This window comes from Pan troglodytes, chromosome Y (assembly GCF_028858775.2).
Source record: "Pan troglodytes isolate AG18354 chromosome Y, NHGRI_mPanTro3-v2.0_pri, whole genome shotgun sequence".
Taxonomy (NCBI): Eukaryota; Metazoa; Chordata; class Mammalia; order Primates; family Hominidae; genus Pan; species Pan troglodytes.
This window is the reverse complement of record NC_072422.2, coordinates 35,892,597-35,908,963: the sequence shown is the minus strand read 5'-3', so window position 1 is coordinate 35,908,963 and position 16,367 is coordinate 35,892,597. Positions and strand designations below refer to the sequence as shown.

General features: G+C 59.0%; 1 protein-coding gene across 1 annotated transcript; it reads right to left on the bottom strand.

Moving 5' to 3' along the window:
• Window positions 1–755: 755 nt before the first annotated feature.
• LOC107971128 (putative GTP-binding protein 6) lies at window positions 756–14,750 on the bottom strand. The gene is made up of 10 exons (XM_016943603.3): window positions 14,315–14,750; window positions 12,767–12,904; window positions 11,564–11,634; window positions 11,225–11,355; window positions 10,481–10,548; window positions 9,096–9,254; window positions 7,058–7,266; window positions 4,196–4,344; window positions 3,824–3,976; window positions 756–1,220 (listed from the first exon to the last, which is right to left on the bottom strand). Exons 1-10 carry the CDS (start codon window positions 14,661–14,663, stop codon window positions 1,097–1,099), a joined length of 1,551 nt encoding a protein of 516 aa, XP_016799092.1. The 5' UTR covers window positions 14,664–14,750; the 3' UTR covers window positions 756–1,096.
• Window positions 14,751–16,367: the final 1,617 nt, after the last annotated feature.

The window sequence follows — 16,367 nt, the reverse complement described above, 5'->3', positions numbered from 1 at the left end:
TTGAGGCAGGAGAATGGCTGATCCCAGGAGACGGAGCTTGCAGTGAACTGAGATCGCACCACTGTACTCCAGCCTGGGTGACAGCGAGATTCTGTCTCAAAACATACGAGGCATTTTGTTTTCCCGTTGATGGAGACGGCTAATGTGCGTGTAACGGCTGCACAGCCTGGCCACACGCAGGTGAAATTCTCTCTCTGCATCTCTTAGCGGATGGTCTGTGACACATCACGGTCTGGTTTGTTTGTTTTGAGACGGAGTCTCGCTCTGTCGCCCAGGTTGGAGTGCAGTGGCGCGATCTCGGCTCACTGCAAGGTCTGCCTCCCGGGTTCATGCCATCCTCCTGCCTCAGCCTCCCGAGTAGCTGGGACTACAGGCGCCCGCCACCACGCCCAGCTAATTTTTTTGTATTTTTAGCAGAGACGGGGTTTCATCATGTTAGCCAGGATGGTCTGGATCTCCTGACCTCGTGATCCACCCACCTCAGCCTCCCAAAGTGCTGGGATTACAGGCGTGAGCCACCGCGCCCGGCCTCATGGTCTGGTTTGAAGCTGCTTCTTTAGTAAAACTATTTGCTTTCCCTTCTACTTTTGTGGAAGGGTTCTCTGTGCTGCCGGGAAACCTGATTTTTCGTCATTTCCCCGACACCACCATGGGAACCGAGACCATCTGTGAACACAGACAGCCGGGCGGAGGGGCCGTCGGTGCCCACCAGGGCCACGGCTCACGGCAGGTGCAGGAGGAACTGGAAATGCTGCTCACGGAGGTAAAAACAAAGGTTTAATGTCCCGTTACGGAAACATTCCGAGGGAAAGCAGTTCACAGCAGGCACCGAGGGCCCACTGGAATTGTGTGGATGCTCAGGCTTGGAGTGGACGCTCGGGCGGCCCGCTTTGGGGCAGGTGCGGCCATGTCACCGGCCTGCACGGTCATCCCAGCAAATGGCTGGGAGCGAGACGGGTGCAGAACCAGACAAGGAGGACCCTGCTGCACCTGACACCAAGCTGCACCTGACACCAAGCTGCCCCCAACACAGCGGTAACGCCTCAGCTCCCCAGGCAGCAATGCCCCCACTCTGCAGGCCTCTGTGGGCGTCTGTTCATCCTGGAAAGAGCTTCCGGAATTTGCCGTAGGCTGAGTTGCTGATGATGACCCTCACGTCGGCCGCCCCGTCCTCAGGGATCACGTCCACCTCCTGAACTGTGGCCTCCTTATACAGCCAGCTGGGCACAGATGCGCGTTGTATGGAGACAAGCAGAACCCGTAAGTATTTGGTTAGTTTCATGATAAATAATTACGCTAAAAAGAGCTTAGCTCAAACAATTCATCAGACCGTCCTGTTTCCTTTTGTTTTTTTTTTTTTGAGACGGAGTCTCGCTCTGTCGCCCAGGCTGGAGTGCAGTGGCGCGATCTCAGCTCACTGCAAGCTCCACCTCCCGGGTTCAAGCGATTCTCCTGCCTCAGCCTCCCGAGTAGCTGGGACTACAGGTGCCCGCCACCACACCTGGCTAATTTTTTGTGTTTTTAGTAGAGACCGGGTTTCACCGTGTTAGCCAGGATGGGTCTCAATCTCCTGACCTCGTGATCCACCCGCCTCGGCCTCCCAAAGTGCTGGGATGACAGGCGTGAGCCACCGCGCCCGGCTTTTTATTATTATTTTTTTTTTTTGAGACAGTCTCGCTCTGTCGCCAGGCTGGGGTGCAGTGGCGCGATCTTGGCTCACTGCAACATCGGCCTCCTGGGTTCCAGCAATTCTCCGGCCTTAGCCTCCCGAGTAGCTGGGACTACAGGTGCCCACCACCGCGCCCGGCTAATTTTTTGTATTTTTATTAGAGACGGGGTTTCACCGTGTTAGCCAGGCTGGTCTCGATCTCCTGACCTTGTGGTCCGCCCACCTTGGCCTCCCAACGTGTTGGGATTACAGGTGTGAGCCACCCCACCTGGGGTGGTAATTTTTTATTCTTTGTAGAGATGGGGTCTCACTATGTTGCCCAGCCTGGCCTCAAACTCCTCTCAGCTCAAGCAATCCTCCTGCCTCGGCCTCCCAAAGTCTTGGGGTTACAGGCCTGTGCCACGGCATCCAGCTGGAGCTTGCTTTCTTATTGGTAGGGAGACCTGTACCCCTTGCCTGGCAGCACAGATTAGGCACCTGTTGTATGCAGAGTCAGAAATGTACATTTTGACTGTCAGCGCAGATTAGGCACCTGCTGTATGCAGTCAGAAATGTACATTTTTGACTGTCAGCGCAGATTAGGCACCTGCTGTATGCAGTCAGAAATGTACATTTTGACTGTCAGCACAGATTAGGCACCTGTTGTATCCACAGTCAGAAATGTATTTTGACTGTCAAGCACAGATTAGGCACCTGTTGTATGCAGTCAGAAATGTATTTTGACTGTCAGCACAGATTAGGCACCTGTTGTATGCACAGTCAGAAATGTACATTTTGACTGTCAGCACAGATTAGGCACCTGTTATATGCACAGTCAGAAATGTACATTTTGACTGTCAGCGCAGATTAGGCACCTATTGTATGCAAACTCAGAAATGTACATTTTGACTGTCAGCACAGATTAGGCACCTGTTATATGCACAGTCAGAAATGTACATTTTCACTGTCAGCGCAGATTAGGCACCTGTTGTATGCACAGTCAGAAATGTACATTTTGACTGTCAGCGCAGATTAGGCACCTGTTGTACGCAGTCAGAAATGTACATTTTGACTGTCAAGCACAGATTAGGCACCTGTTGTATGCACAATCAGAAATGTAGTTTGACTGTCAGCGCAGATTAGGCACCTATTGTATGCAGTCAGAAATGTACATTTTGAGTGTCAGCACAGATTAGGCACCTGTTGTATGCAGTCAGAAATGTACAGTGACTGTCAGCACAGATTAGGCACCTGTTGTATGGACAGTCAGAAATGTACCCCTTGACTGTCAGCACAGATTAGGCACCTGTTGTATCCACAGTCAGAAATGTACATTTTGACTGTCAGTGCAGATTAGGCACCTGTTGTATGCACAGAAATGTACATTTTGGCTGTTAAGCACAGATTAGGCACTTGTTGTATGGTCAGAAATGTACATTTTCACTGTCAGCATAATTAGGCACCTGTTATACCCACAGTCAGAAATGTACATTTTGAGTGTCAGCACAGATTAGGCACCTGTTGTATGCACAGTCAGAAATGTACATTTTGACTGTCAGCACAGATTAGGCACCTGTGGTATCCAGTCAGAAATGTACATTTTGACTGTCAAGCACAGATTAGGCAACTGTTGTATGCAGTCAGAAATGTATTTTGACTGTCAAGCACAGATTAGGCACCTGTTGTATGCAGTCAGAAATGTACATTTTGACTGTCAGCACAGATTAGGCAACTGTTGCATGCACAGTCAGAAATGTACATTTTGACTGTCAGTGCAGATTAGGCACCTGTTGTATGCACAGAAATGTACATTTTGGCTGTCAAGCACAGATTAGGCACCTGTTGTATGGTCAGAAATGTACATTTTCACCGTCAGCATAATTAGGCACCTGTTGTATCCACAGTCAGAAATGTACATTTTGAGTGTCAGCACAGATTAGGCACCTGTTGTATGCACAGTCAGAAATGTACATTTTGACTCTCAAGCGCAGATTAGGCACCTCTTGTATGCACAGTCACAAATATACATTTGATGCAAACCCATTCATCTCGTCTGTACATCCTAAAGCTCTCGGGGATCTCACAGCTCCTTCTGCACCCACGAAGAGCCCGTTTCAGAGCCAGAGACAGGCATCCAGAGCACCATCCCGTCTCCTGCCCCTGCAGGCCGCTCACCTGAGCTGCGCCCCTGCGAGCCTCACACGGAGAGTGAGGATCTGTCTCCCCGTCGCCTTCAAAACCGCCGCATCGAGCTCAGCTTTCAGCTCCTGGAGCCCGTGGCCCCGCAGGGCAGACACGGGCACGACGTTCGGTTCCGTGGGGCTGTACCTGCAAGGGTGGGGATGTCACAGGCCCCGCTCAGCGTCGGGGCGGCCGGACGAAATCAGGGTCCCCAGGAGTCCACTGCCCACGGGGCACAGTCTGGGGCCACTCCCTGTGTCCTGGCTGCCACCGCTGCGGTTCACACAAGGAGACGGGGCATCTCCCCACCCGGCTCCAGCGCGTGCAGGGGAAGGAGACGCTTGCGGACCCCAGGGCCGGACTCACCCGGGCACGAGGTCCACCTTGTTGTGAACCTCCACCATGGAGTCCAGGAGCGGGGCGGGCAGCTGCAGGCCACGCAGCGTGGACAGAACGCTGCATTTCTGGAGCTCCGCCTCGGGGTGGCTGACGTCCCTCACGTGCAGGATGAGATCCTGTGGGCCGGGCCGTGGGGTCAGAGCTGCGGAGCCTCTGGTCCCCGACCCCAAGCTTGCAGACAGGCCCAGGAGAGGGGCTCACACGAGCTCCCAACGACAGGCTGGGCGTGGGAGGTACGCCTGTGTGCAGGCCCCTCGGACACCCCAGGACGGGGGCTCCTGGACTAACAGTGGACGCGAGCCCACCCGGCTGCACTTACCCAACCTTCCAAGCCACAGGCACCCCCAGACCCACACGCAAGGGGGTGCCATATATGAGCACCCAACCACCACCCACCCACCCAGGGGGTCTTCATTCAAAGCTTTAGGGCGGCTTCATCCTCCTGTGAAATGTTTTTTAACAGCGGAATTATTTCCTCTTGAAAGGATGCTTTTTTTCTCACGTTCAAAAAAAATCTTACAGGCAGGCTCCTTACACAAAATTTGAAAAACACAGGGAAAAAAAAAAGCCGTGTGTAATTCTCCGACTTACACTACCGGGGTATCCACGTCTACTTTTTGTTTGTTTGGATGCACTTAACACAAATAATATTTTTCCTGTAACTCAGGCACTTTGGGAGGTGGCTTGAGCCCAGAAGTTTGAGACCAGCCTGGGCAAGAGAGTGAGACCGTTTCTACAGAAAGTACAAAAATTAGCCACGGCCTGGTTGTGCGTGTCTGTGGTCCCAGCTACTCAGGAGGCTGAGGTGGGAGGATCACTCGAGCCCAGGAGGTCGAGGCTGCAGTGAGCCGAGATCACACCACTGCAGTTCAGTCTGGGTGACAGAGCGAGACCCTGTCTCTAAAGAAGAAAAGTAAAAACAAAAAAAATAATTTCATCCCAGGAAAGTTTTAGACTTTTTTTTTTTTGAGACGAGTCTCGCTCTGTCACCCAGGCTGGAGTGCAGTGGTGTGATCTCAGCTCACTGCAAACTCCGCCTCCCGGGTTCAGCCATTCTCCTGCCTCAGCCTCTCTGAGTCGCTGGGACTACAGACACCCGCCACCACGCCTGGCTAATTTTTTATATTTTTAGTAGAGATGGGATTTCGCCGTGGTCTCGATCTCCTGACCTGAAGTGATCCACCCGCCTCAATCTCCCAAAGTGCTGGGATTGCAGGCGTGAGCCACCGCACCCGGTCCATAATTTATTGTCGGGAGGAGTCAAAGGTGGAGTCCAGGCTCCGGGCGGGGTTCAGTCCCATCTCCTCAAGGAGGTGGCAGCCGCGTCCGTTCTTTGGGACATTTGCTGCTTCTCCCTCAGGGCAAAAAACCAAGCTGTAGCCTGAATGTGACAATCTCACACCTTGTTTTCCTGCCTTGTTGCTTGACAGTATTTCCCCGTGCTCTTCATGCACTTGGAAAGTCTACGGTACGGACAGAGTGTGCAGCTCACTCAGCACCCTAGGGCCGGGGGCAGTTCCGGAGCCGAACAGCACCCCGCCCGCAAATCCACATCCACCAGCAGCCTCAGAGTGGGACCCTACCCAGAATTAAGATCTCTGCGGACGCAGCTGGTGAAGATGAGGTCGCGGTGGAGCAGAGTGGGCCTTAAATCCAACGACCGACCGGTATGTTTATGACAGAGAGATGTGGGGCAGACACAGAAGAGAAGGGGACCTTGCTTGGAAATGGAGTTTTTGCAGATGGAGTTAAGATGAGGTTACCCTGGATTTATCTAGGTGGCCCCTAAATGCAATGACAGGTGTCCTAGGAGACACAGACACAGAGAAGGCCACGTGGAGACGGAGGCAGAGACTGGAGTGATGCGGCTTCAAGCCCAGGGACGCCTGGAGCCCCCAGGAGCTGGGAGAGGCAGGAAGGACCCTCCCCTAGAATCTTCAGAAGGAACTGGATCCAACTGAAGTGAACTGAACTGTGGCCCCCCCAACAAAAGACCTGTCCATGTATTGATCATCTGGAACCTGTGAATGGGACAATATTTGGAAACAGGGTCTCTGCAGAAGTGATTAACTGGAAGATCTGGAAATGAGATCATCCTAGATTAGGGTGGACCATAAATCTAATGACTACTGTCCTTCTAAGAGACAGAAGAGGAGACACAGACACAGAGAAGAAGGCCACAGACAGAGGCAGAGACTGGAGTGATGCGGCCTCAAGCCCAGGGATGCCTGGAGCCCCCAGGAGCTGGGAGAGGCAGGAAGGACCCTCCCCTAGAGTCTGTGGTGAGCTCCCGCTTTCTGGAACTGTGGTAGAGTTGGTTCCTGTGGTTTCTGGCCCCCATTTGTGGCCCCTTTTGCAGTGACAGCCTCAGGACCCCACAGGTGTTTCCAGGGTCTCGGTGTTCATCGATCCTCAGGCATCACCGTGCTGTGTCCGCCGCTGCCCGCACGTCTGTGACACGAACGGTCACTCTCACTGTCTGTCAGGGGTCTGTGACGTGGAGCAGGTGCACCGGGGAACACGCTTATGTGTTCAGGCACATAAGCCGGGAGAGGACTGACGGCCGACTTCCTATTTCTACACGGGCTCACGGCGGCAAGAACACGGCCCTGAGTGTCGGTGAGGCTGGGGCAACCGCTCAGCCTCTCGCCCGGGGACGTGGGAGGCTTGGGGGACACTAAGTCTGAGCCCCAGGAGGCAGTTGTTGTTCCGGCCCTGAGTTGTGTGGGTGTCTGAGGGCCCAGCCCCTGGCTTTGTGTGTGTCCGAGCGCCCGGCCCCCGTGCCGAGTGGGTGTCCGAGCACCCGATCCCCGGCCGTCCCACGCTCACCGAGTGGGCCACGTCTTCCAGGGTGGCGGAGAAGGACTCGATGAGGCCGTGCGGCAGCTGGGAGAGGAAGCCGATGGTGTCCACGTACAGGACGGTCATGCGTGAGGGCAGCGTGCCCGCGTGGGCCGTGACGTCCAGCGTGGCAAACAGCTGGTCCCGCGGCTGGATGGCGGCATCGCCCGTCAGCGCCTTGATCAGCGTGGTCTTTCCTAGGAGGGCGTGGAGGTCAGGGCGCTGCAGAGACCCTTGCGTCCCAACTCCTAGCGCCGCAGCCAGGCCCTCCAAATGGAGACCACAGCACCCTCTGGGGGGCTGCACCCCGGGCTACACGGTCCCTGAGCTCCTCGGGCACCCCGGGCCAGACACGACGCGTGGGACAAAGCCACCGTCGCTGTTCTCGGGCCGATGGAGCGGGGCCGCCGTGCGGACACGGGGGAGATGGTGGTGTAGACGGGTGTGCGTGTGAAGGCGTGGATGGGAGTGAGGTCGTCTGTGTAGATTTGGCAATGGTGTAGACGGTGGGATGGTGTAGATGGGGTGGTGGTGCTGGTGTGGATGGGAGGATGGTGTAGACACAGGGGAGGTGGTGGTGTAGATGGGTGGATATAGATACGGCAGTGGTGCCGGTGTTGACAGAAGGATGGTGTAAACAGAGGAGAGGCGATGGTGTAGATGGGTGGATTGTGTAGACGGGGTGGTGGTATAGATGGGGCAGTGGTGCTGGTGTAGACAGGAGGATGGTGTAGACAGAGGAGAGGTGATGGTGTAGATGGGTGGATTGTGTAGACGGGGTGGTGGTATAGATGGGGCAGTGGTGCTGGTGTAGACAGGAGGATGGTGTAGACAGAGGAGAGGCGATGGTGTAGATGGGTGGATTGTGTAGACGGGGTGGTGGTATAGATGGGGCAGTGGTGGTGGTGTAGACAGGAGGATGGTGTAGACAGAGGAGAGGCGATGGTGTAGACAGATGGGTGGATTGTATAGACGGGGTGGTGGTATAGATGGGGCAGTGGTGCTGGTGTAGACAGGAGGATGGTGTAGACAGAGGAGAGGCGATGGTGTAGACAGATGGGTGGATTGTATAGACGGGGTGGTGGTATAGATGGGGCAGTGGTGCTGGTGTAGACAGGAGGATGGTGTAGACAGAGGAGAGGTGATGGTGTAGATGGGTGGATTGTGTAGACGGGGTGGTGGTATAGATGGGGCAGTGGTGCTGGTGTAGACAGGAGGATGGTGTAGACAGAGGAGAGGCGATGGTGTAGATGGGTGGATTGTGTAGACAGGGTGGTGGTATAGATGGGGCAGTGGTGCTGGTGTAGACAGGAGGATGGTGTAGACAGAGGAGAGGTGATGGTGTAGATGGGTGGATTGTATAGACGGGGTGGTGGTATAGATGGGGCAGTGGTGCTGGTGTAGACAGGAGGATGGTGTAGACAGAGGAGAGGTGATGGTGTAGATGGGTGGATTGTATAGACGGGGTGGTGGTATAGATGGGGCAGTGGTGCTGGTGTAGACAGGAGGATGGTGTAGACAGAGGAGAGGTGATGGTGTAGATGGGTGGATTGTGTAGACGGGGTGGTGGTATAGATGGGGCAGTGGTGCTGGTGTAGACAGGAGGATGGTGTAGACAGAGGAGAGGTGATGGTGTAGATGGGTGGATTGTGTAGACGGGGTGGTGGTATAGCTGGGGCAGTGGGGATGGTCTAGACAGGAGGATGGTGTGGATGGAGGGGAGGTTGTGGTATAGACAGGGTGGTAAAGCTCTGGATGGGAGGATGGGGTGGATGACATCCTCACCATGGCTGCTGTACCCCACACAGAGACCACAGGAAACCCGTCTCCTGGGTGAGCTCTCACAGCAGCTGGTGTACCCCACACGGCGACCATGGGAACCCCCTCTCCTGGGCACGTGCTCACCGCAGCTGTCGTACGGCACCGCTGAGACGACAGGGACCCCCTGCCCTCCCCCGGGCGAGTCCTCACCGGTGTACCCCACACGGAGACCGCGGAAGGCCCCTCCCCCCGGGCGCGTGCTCACCGCAGTTGGTGTACCCCACCACGGAGATCATGGGGAACTCCCGCCTCGTCCGCTGCCGGCGGAGCAGGTGCCTCTTCTTGCGAAGCCTGTCCAGGGCCTTCCTGATCTTGGCCTCCTTCTCTCTCAGGAGACGCTGCTGCAGCTGCATGAAGGATTCTCCTAAAAAACACCCGAGATGGTAAGGCGGTGAGCCACGCCGGGAAAGGCACGAGTGCGGGCGGTGCCGCGGAGGGGCTGCGGGGGCCCGGGGCCTGCTCCCGCTCCAGCATCGGGGGGCCCGGCTGCTTTCCCCAGCAGTGGCCCCGACACGTCCTGTTCCATGAGAAAGGGCTCTGCTCAGCGGAACGGGATCTCGCCTCCGGGTGTCCACCCCGTGAGGTCAACGTGGGCTTCCCGTGACTCGGGGAGAGAGTAAAGGCCAGATCACTACGGAGGCCTCCGAGCGGGACACGGCCCGGGACGTCATCGTGAGCGGGCGCAGAGGGGCCCCTTTCACATCCGAAGTCCCAGAACCTGGGAATGGGACCTGATTTGGAAATATGGTCTTTGTAGGGTCTCGAGATATCACCCTAAGTTAGGGTGGGCCCTGAGGCAACGACTTGTGTCCTTCTAAGAAGCAGAGACTGGAGTGACGAGGCCACAAGCCTGGGACGCCTGGAGCCCCCAGGAGCTGTGAGAGGCAGGAAGGACCCTGCCCTAGAGCCTCCAGAGGGAAGTGGATACAAGTGTAGTGGATTGAACTGTAGTCCTCCTAAAAGATCTGTCCACATCCTAATTCCCAGAACTGGTCCATGGGACCTTATTTGAAAATAGGGTGTTTGTTATAAGTGAAGTATCTAGAGATGCGATGATTCTGGATTAGGGCGGGCCATAAATGCAATGACATGTGTCCTTGTAAGAGACAGAAGAGGAGACACAGACACAGAGGAGAAGGCCACGTGGAGACGGAGGCAGAGACTGCAGTGACGCGGCCACAAGCCCAGGGATGCCTGCAGCCCCCAGGAGCTGGGAGAGGCAGAAGGAGCCCCTGGAGGGAGCACAGCCCTGTCCTCACCTTGATCTCAGAGTTTTCGTGTCCAGGAGGGGAGAGCATAGATCTGTGCTGTTTAAATCCCCAGTTTGTGGCTACTGATTTAGGAAAAACCTCCAAAAACCACCACCATCTCCTATCTCCTCAAATGCTACCAGACGGAGCCCCCAGCCAGCCCCCACCCTGTTGGAATCTTCCAGGGCTGACGGTCTCCTATGTCCTCAAATGCTACCAGGAGACGGAGACCCCAGCTGGACCCCACCCTGTTGGAATCTTCCAGGGCTGAGGAAGGGTGGCTGCCGCTGACAACCGCATTCCGAGGACCCCCTGGGACGCCGCGCCCGGCCCGAGTTACCTGACCCCATGATGTAGCGCGAGCCGACTCCTCGGTACAGGTGGGCGACGTCCCTTTTCAAGTTCGACCTGGTGTGGGAATGGGAGTGGCTCGGTCTCTGCGGACGCTGTCTCCCTCCCGGCAGAGGTCGAGGTGAAGGTGAAGGGGGCACGGAGCTGGGCCTCTGGGCCGAAGGGAGGAGCTGCTGTTGCGGCCCCGCTCCGTGTGTAGCTCAGACGCTGTGAGTGACGCGTGTCCCGGGCCGAGGGGACCTGCCTAGTGGGGAGCCGGGGGCAGGCAGTGGGGGCAACGGGCCCCGGAGAGAGAGCCCACACGGTGCTTTTCTTTTCTTTTTTTTTTTTTTTTAAGACGGAGTCTCGCTCTGTCACCCAGGCTGGAGTGTAATGGCACAATCTCAGCTCACTGCAAGCTCCACCTCTGGGGTTCACGCCATTCTCGTGCCTCAGCCTCCCGAGTAGCTGGGATTACAGGCGCCCGCCACCACGCCTGGCTAATGTTTTTCTTGTATTTTTAGTAGAGACGGGGTTTCACCATGTTGGCCAGGATGGTCTTGATCTCCTGACCTCGTGATCCGCCCGCCTCGGCCTCCCAAAGTGCTGGGATGACAGGCGTGAGCCACCGTGCCCGGCCCCCATGGTGCTTTTCTTCCTCACGCACCCCCAGAACGCCCTACAGGTGACTACAGAACGGAGGGGTTCCGGGAGTGGGCGTGACGCTTGGCGCGGCCCCGGGGCCCCACGATACCTGTGCAGCGGGATCTCCGCCAGGGCCACCTGAAGCCGGGCCTCCTTCGTGCGGGCGTTGCAGCGGAAGATGTGCAGGACGACCGTGAAGCGGTCAAACACCTCCACGCCCCAGGCGGCTTCTAGTTCTTTCTGCAAAAGGAGAGAGCAACTGAGAAGCCACGGGGGAAGGCCAGGCCCTGGTGGCCAAGGTGACAGGAAGGAGGACATCTCTAATGCCTTAACCCCACCGTGTCCCCATCTGTCCCCATCTGTACCCCGCCTGGCCGGACGCCGTGGCGTCCCCTCCTTCATCGCGTGGAGTGCGGGGACAAACACAGCAAGCCACATCCTGTGGTACCTTGGTCGGGGCAGCCATCCTCTCCACGTTCAGGAAGACGCACGTGATGTCTGGAGACCCTCGGATCTTTTCTAACAGAAAGAGGGGGTCCCGTCAGAGGCTGGCCGTCCAGTCCCGTGGACTGTGGGATGAGCCCACGATACCCTTTGTGGGATGCACCGCGGAGAGCTCAGTTCACAGGCGTCCCCGACTTCCTGAGCACGAGACCCGGGATCCAGGAAGTCAGCGTGGGAGGTGTGTCTCTAGGGGTGTGTGTCTCACAGACATAGACATGCATACGGCGAACACATCCCGACAGGGACACAAACACATACACACGCAGACACACACACAGTAAACACATCCCGACAGGGACAGACACACAGACACACACACAGACACACTCAGTAAACACATCCCAACAGGGACAGACACAGACATGTGCAGACACACACACAGAGACACACACAGAGACACACACAGTAACACATCCTGACAGGGACAGACACACATGCACGGAGAACACAGCTGGTGGAACACACACACAGACAGACACAAACACAGCATAACACATCCCGACAGGGACACAGACACACATGCACCGTGGACACATCCCATTGGGGACACACACACACACACACACACACACACACACACACATACACACACACGGTGAAGACATCCCAGCAGGGGTGAGATGCATTTGAGTCAGGCAGGAAAGCTGACCCCCACCTGGGCAGGTGACCCAGGGCAGCCGACCCCCACCTGGGCAAGTGAGTAGCGTCTTCCTAACTCTACCGTAAGCGGGATGGTCAGAAACCCGGGAAGCGCAAGGATCCCATGCTGGACCCCACCCTAAGAGACTGCTGGTGGGGTGGGGTGGGGGGGCACCCAGAAGGAGGATTTGGCTGGGGCCTGCAGGGGCAGGTGGGGTTACAGCCGGTCCACTGCCTACCCTGTTTGTTGGACTCTATAAACTGCCCCGACCTAATCTTTACCAGTTTAAGTCTCTCCAGGGCCTGGTGTGAATCTCGACACAGATAAAGCCTCACCGTCCTCCGACTCCTACTGGCGTGTGCTCCCAGCTTACCTGGGCAATCCGAGAGGCCGCTTCCCCTCTGGCCCCGCAAGACCCCCGTACTTCAGCATGTCTCGGTTGGATGTTTTCTGTAGCAGCGGACAGGAAAGGAGGTTTGGGGAAGGAGCAGGTCTGGACGGACCCACCTGTCAGGTGCTCAAAGTTCCCTTTGCCAAAGATGAGCTTCCTGTCCGGCGTTTTGGTGGACACGACCATTGTCTGCACCACGGACCAGCCGTCCAGCGTGTGCACCAGCGCTGTGGCCTCCGCCACCTGCCACTCGGCTGCGGGGACACAAGGGCCACCGTGAGAGATGCTTCCCTTCGGGGTAGGCCCGGGGCCCCCGTCCACACCTGCCCGGGGAGGCCTCCTCCTGCCCTTGAGACAATCTCCCCGGAGAAGGCACCTTGAGCCGCCGTTTGTCCCCCGATATGACTCCGTCCCCCCAGGGCCTCTAAGTAGGAATCTGACGGGGGAAGGACGCCGGAGCCACAGCGGGACACGAGGGCGACCCTGCCTTACATGGAATTTGGGCTCCAGGCGGGCGCAGCAGGGAACCCGGGAGCTGTGGGTGCTCAGGGATTACTGAGGAACCACGGGCAGGTTTGGGGAGTAGAGAGGCAAGAGGTCTGCGCGCTGTTCTGAGCAGTTTGGGGCTTCATCTGTTCCAGGAATTGACCATTTTGGAAAACACCCGTAAAGAAAAACCACTCATCCACTACAGGAGCTTCCAAGGGAAAAATCAACGTTTTTGAGACTCTGGCACGTGCAGCGAGCGACCTATTCATTTGCATTTCCTCCTGGGGGGTGGGGGGGTGGTGTGCGGTGGGGTGGGGTGGGGTGGGGTGGGGTGGGGACTAGACACAGATTGGTCCGCTGGACGCCCTCCCTTCCCTGACCTCAAGCACACCGTGCCTACCTCTAACCCAGAGCAAGAGAAACGTAGGTCCCATCGGCTAGAACCGCCCCGGCCCAGCCCAGCCCACCCCAGCCCACCCCACCCCACCCCACGGACCCCACCCCACCCCATAAGCTCCGCCCCCGCGCTTTTACCCCATAGGCCCCTCCCCCGAAGCCCCGCCCACGCACCTCCACCGATGACATCCTCCCCTCTTCCCCATAAGCCCCGCCCTTTCACCCATGGGCTCCTCCCCCGAACCCCGCCCATGCACCTCCACCTATGAGATCCTCCCTTCAGAGCCCCGCCCCCGCATCACCATCCATAAGCTCTTCCCCTCAGAGCCCCGCCCCTCAGCGCCACGCCGGGGCATCTCCAACCATCAGATCCTCTCCTTAGAGCCTGGCCCCCTGAAGCCCCGCCCCTACGTCGCCACCTGAGCTCTTCCCCTCAGAGCCCCGCTCTGGGTCTCCACCTATGAGATTCTCAGGTCAGAGCCCCGTCCCTGAATCTCTACCTATGAGCCTCCCCAGAGCCCCGCCCTTGCGTCGCCACCTATGATTCTCCCGAGTCCCGCCCCTGAATCTCCACCTTTGAAATCCTTCCCGCAGAGCCCCGCCCTTGCGCCTCCACCTATGACAGTCTCCCCACAGAACCCCGCCCCTGAATCTCCACCTATGAGATCGTCCCTTCAGAGCCCCGCCCCTGAATCTCCACCTATGAGCCCCCTCCCCTCAGAGCCCCGCCCCCAGGTCTCCAGCTCCTGTTTCTCCCCCGAAAGCCCTGCCGCGGTCACCTCGAGTCATCTGCGGCTTCCCCGGGCCCCACTTGACGTCAGGGTGAACCAGACACACGCGCTGGGTCCCCGCCGGCAGCAGAGGCTCTCCCCGCAGCAGCTCCTCCTCGGCGTTCTCGTCCGCATCTTCCGGCTCCTCCTCGTCGTCTCCCGTGCGGCTTCGGCCGCCGTCCGCCCGCAGACCCCGCCCTCCGCCCCACGGCCCCTCCAGATTCCCGGGGCTCCTGCGGCCGACAGCGGCGAGCGCGCGCGCGGGGCAGGACGGCGCGGCTACCCGCGGAGCCGAGCGGCCGCGGCCCACGCGGGAGAGCCGCAGCCCCGGGCGTACGGCGGCCCGCAGAGCCCACATGGCGCGTCTGGAGGCTGAGCGTTGGGGCGGGGGCTGCCCACAGGCCGCTCCCCATCACGTGCTCGTGATTGGCGTGCGGCCGGGGCTGGCTCACCAGCGCCTCTCCCCGGCACAGGCCGTGCTCCTCATTGGTCATCCCGCGTCACGTGCTAGTGATTGGCGTGCAGCTGGGGCGTGCTCACCAGCGCCTCTACCCAGCATAGGGCGTGCTCCTCATTGGTCATCCCTTGTCACGTGCTGGTGATTGGCGTGCGGCCGAGGCGGGCTCCCTAGCGCCGCGCCCCGGTAGGGCGTGCTCCTCATTGGTCGCCCCGCATCAGGGGCTGGTGATTGGCACGCGCTGCGGGCGGGGGAGGCGGGGCCGGGCCGCTTCTTGTTCGGCGTGGGCGGCTCCTGGCCGACCTATCCCGCGGTGCAGCCGCCGGCCGGGTAGGCGCCAGGATCCCGAGCCTCGGCGGCGGCGGCCGCGCTGCCTTCGCTCACCTCGTCGTCGCTCCCGTCCTACCCCGTTCCGCGCTGGGTGGAGTCCAGGTCTGATTGCGAGGGTCCGGAACGCCGCCTCGGGGGCTTGACTCCAGCCCCAGGGATCGAGAACGGCGCCCAGGGGTCCCTACGTCTGCCTTGGGGGCTCGAGTCCCGCCCTGGGCGTCCGTGACGTCGCCCAGGGGTCTCCACGTCTGCCCTGGAACCTGGAGAGCCGCCGTGGGGGCCCCGGAAGCCGCCCAGGAGTCCCCATGTCTGCCCTGGGGGCTCGAGTCCAGCTCTGAGGGTCCCGGACGCCACCCAGGGGGTCCCCATGTCTGCTTTGGGGGCTCGAGTCCAGCCCTGGGGGTCCTGGACGCTGCCTCGGCGTCCCCGCGTCGGCCTTGGGGGCCCGAGTCCCGCCCTGGGGGTCCTGGACGCCGCCTCGGCATCCCCGCGTCTGCCTTGGGGGCTCGAGTCCCGCCCTGGGGGTCCTGGACGCCGCCTCGGCGTCCCCGCGTCTGCCTTGGGGGCTCGAGTCCCGCCCTGGGGTTCCCTGATGCCGCCCGGGGGTCCTCACGTCTGCCTTGGGGCCTCCATTCCCGCTGTGAGGGTCCCCGATGCCGCCTGGGGGTCCTCATGTCTACCTTGGAGACTGGAGTTCCCCCGTGGGAGTCTCGGACGCCACCCCGGAGTCACCGTGTCTAGCCTTGGGGGCTTGAGTCCAGCCCTGGGGGTCCCGGACGTCGCGGAGGAGCCCCCATGTCTGCCTTTGGGGCTTGAGACCTGTTCTGGGGGTCCTGGTCGCCGCCCAGGTGGGTCCCCAAGTCTAGCCTTGGGGGCTTGAGTCCAGCCCTGGGGGTCCCGGATGCCGCCCGGGGGTTCTCGTCGTCTGCCTTGGGGGTTGGGTCCAGCCCCAGGAGTCCTGACCACCGCCCAGGGGCCCCCACATCTGCCTGGGGGCCTCAAATCCAGTTCTGGGGGTCCCGGACGCCTCCCAGGGGTCTTCATGTCTGCCGTGGGCCTCGAGTCCAGCCGTGAGGGTCCCGAATGCTGCCTTGGAGGGTGGAGTCCAGCTCTGAGGGTCCTGAAGTCAGCTTTGGGGGTTCGAACCCATCCATCCCAGGGGTCCCTGAGTCTACATTAGGGGCTGGAGTCCAGCCTTGAGGTTCTCCACTGCTGCCTTGGGGGGGCCTGGATGGGATCCAGCGGGTCTGAGTCCAGCCTCGGGAGCCCCCGCGG

Coding starts and splice junctions, on each gene's coding strand:
- LOC107971128 (XM_016943603.3), bottom strand. CDS start 14,663: ATGTGGGCTCTGCGGGCCGCCGTACGCCCGGGGCTGCGGCTCTCCCGC. Junction 11,356..11,563: donor GGATGGCTGCCCCGACCAAG/GTACCACAGGAT, acceptor CTCCTTTTGCAG/AAAGAACTAGAAGCCGCCTG. Junction 3,977..4,195: donor AAGGTGGACCTCGTGCCCGG/GTGAGTCCGGCC, acceptor CCACCCTTGCAG/GTACAGCCCCACGGAACCGA.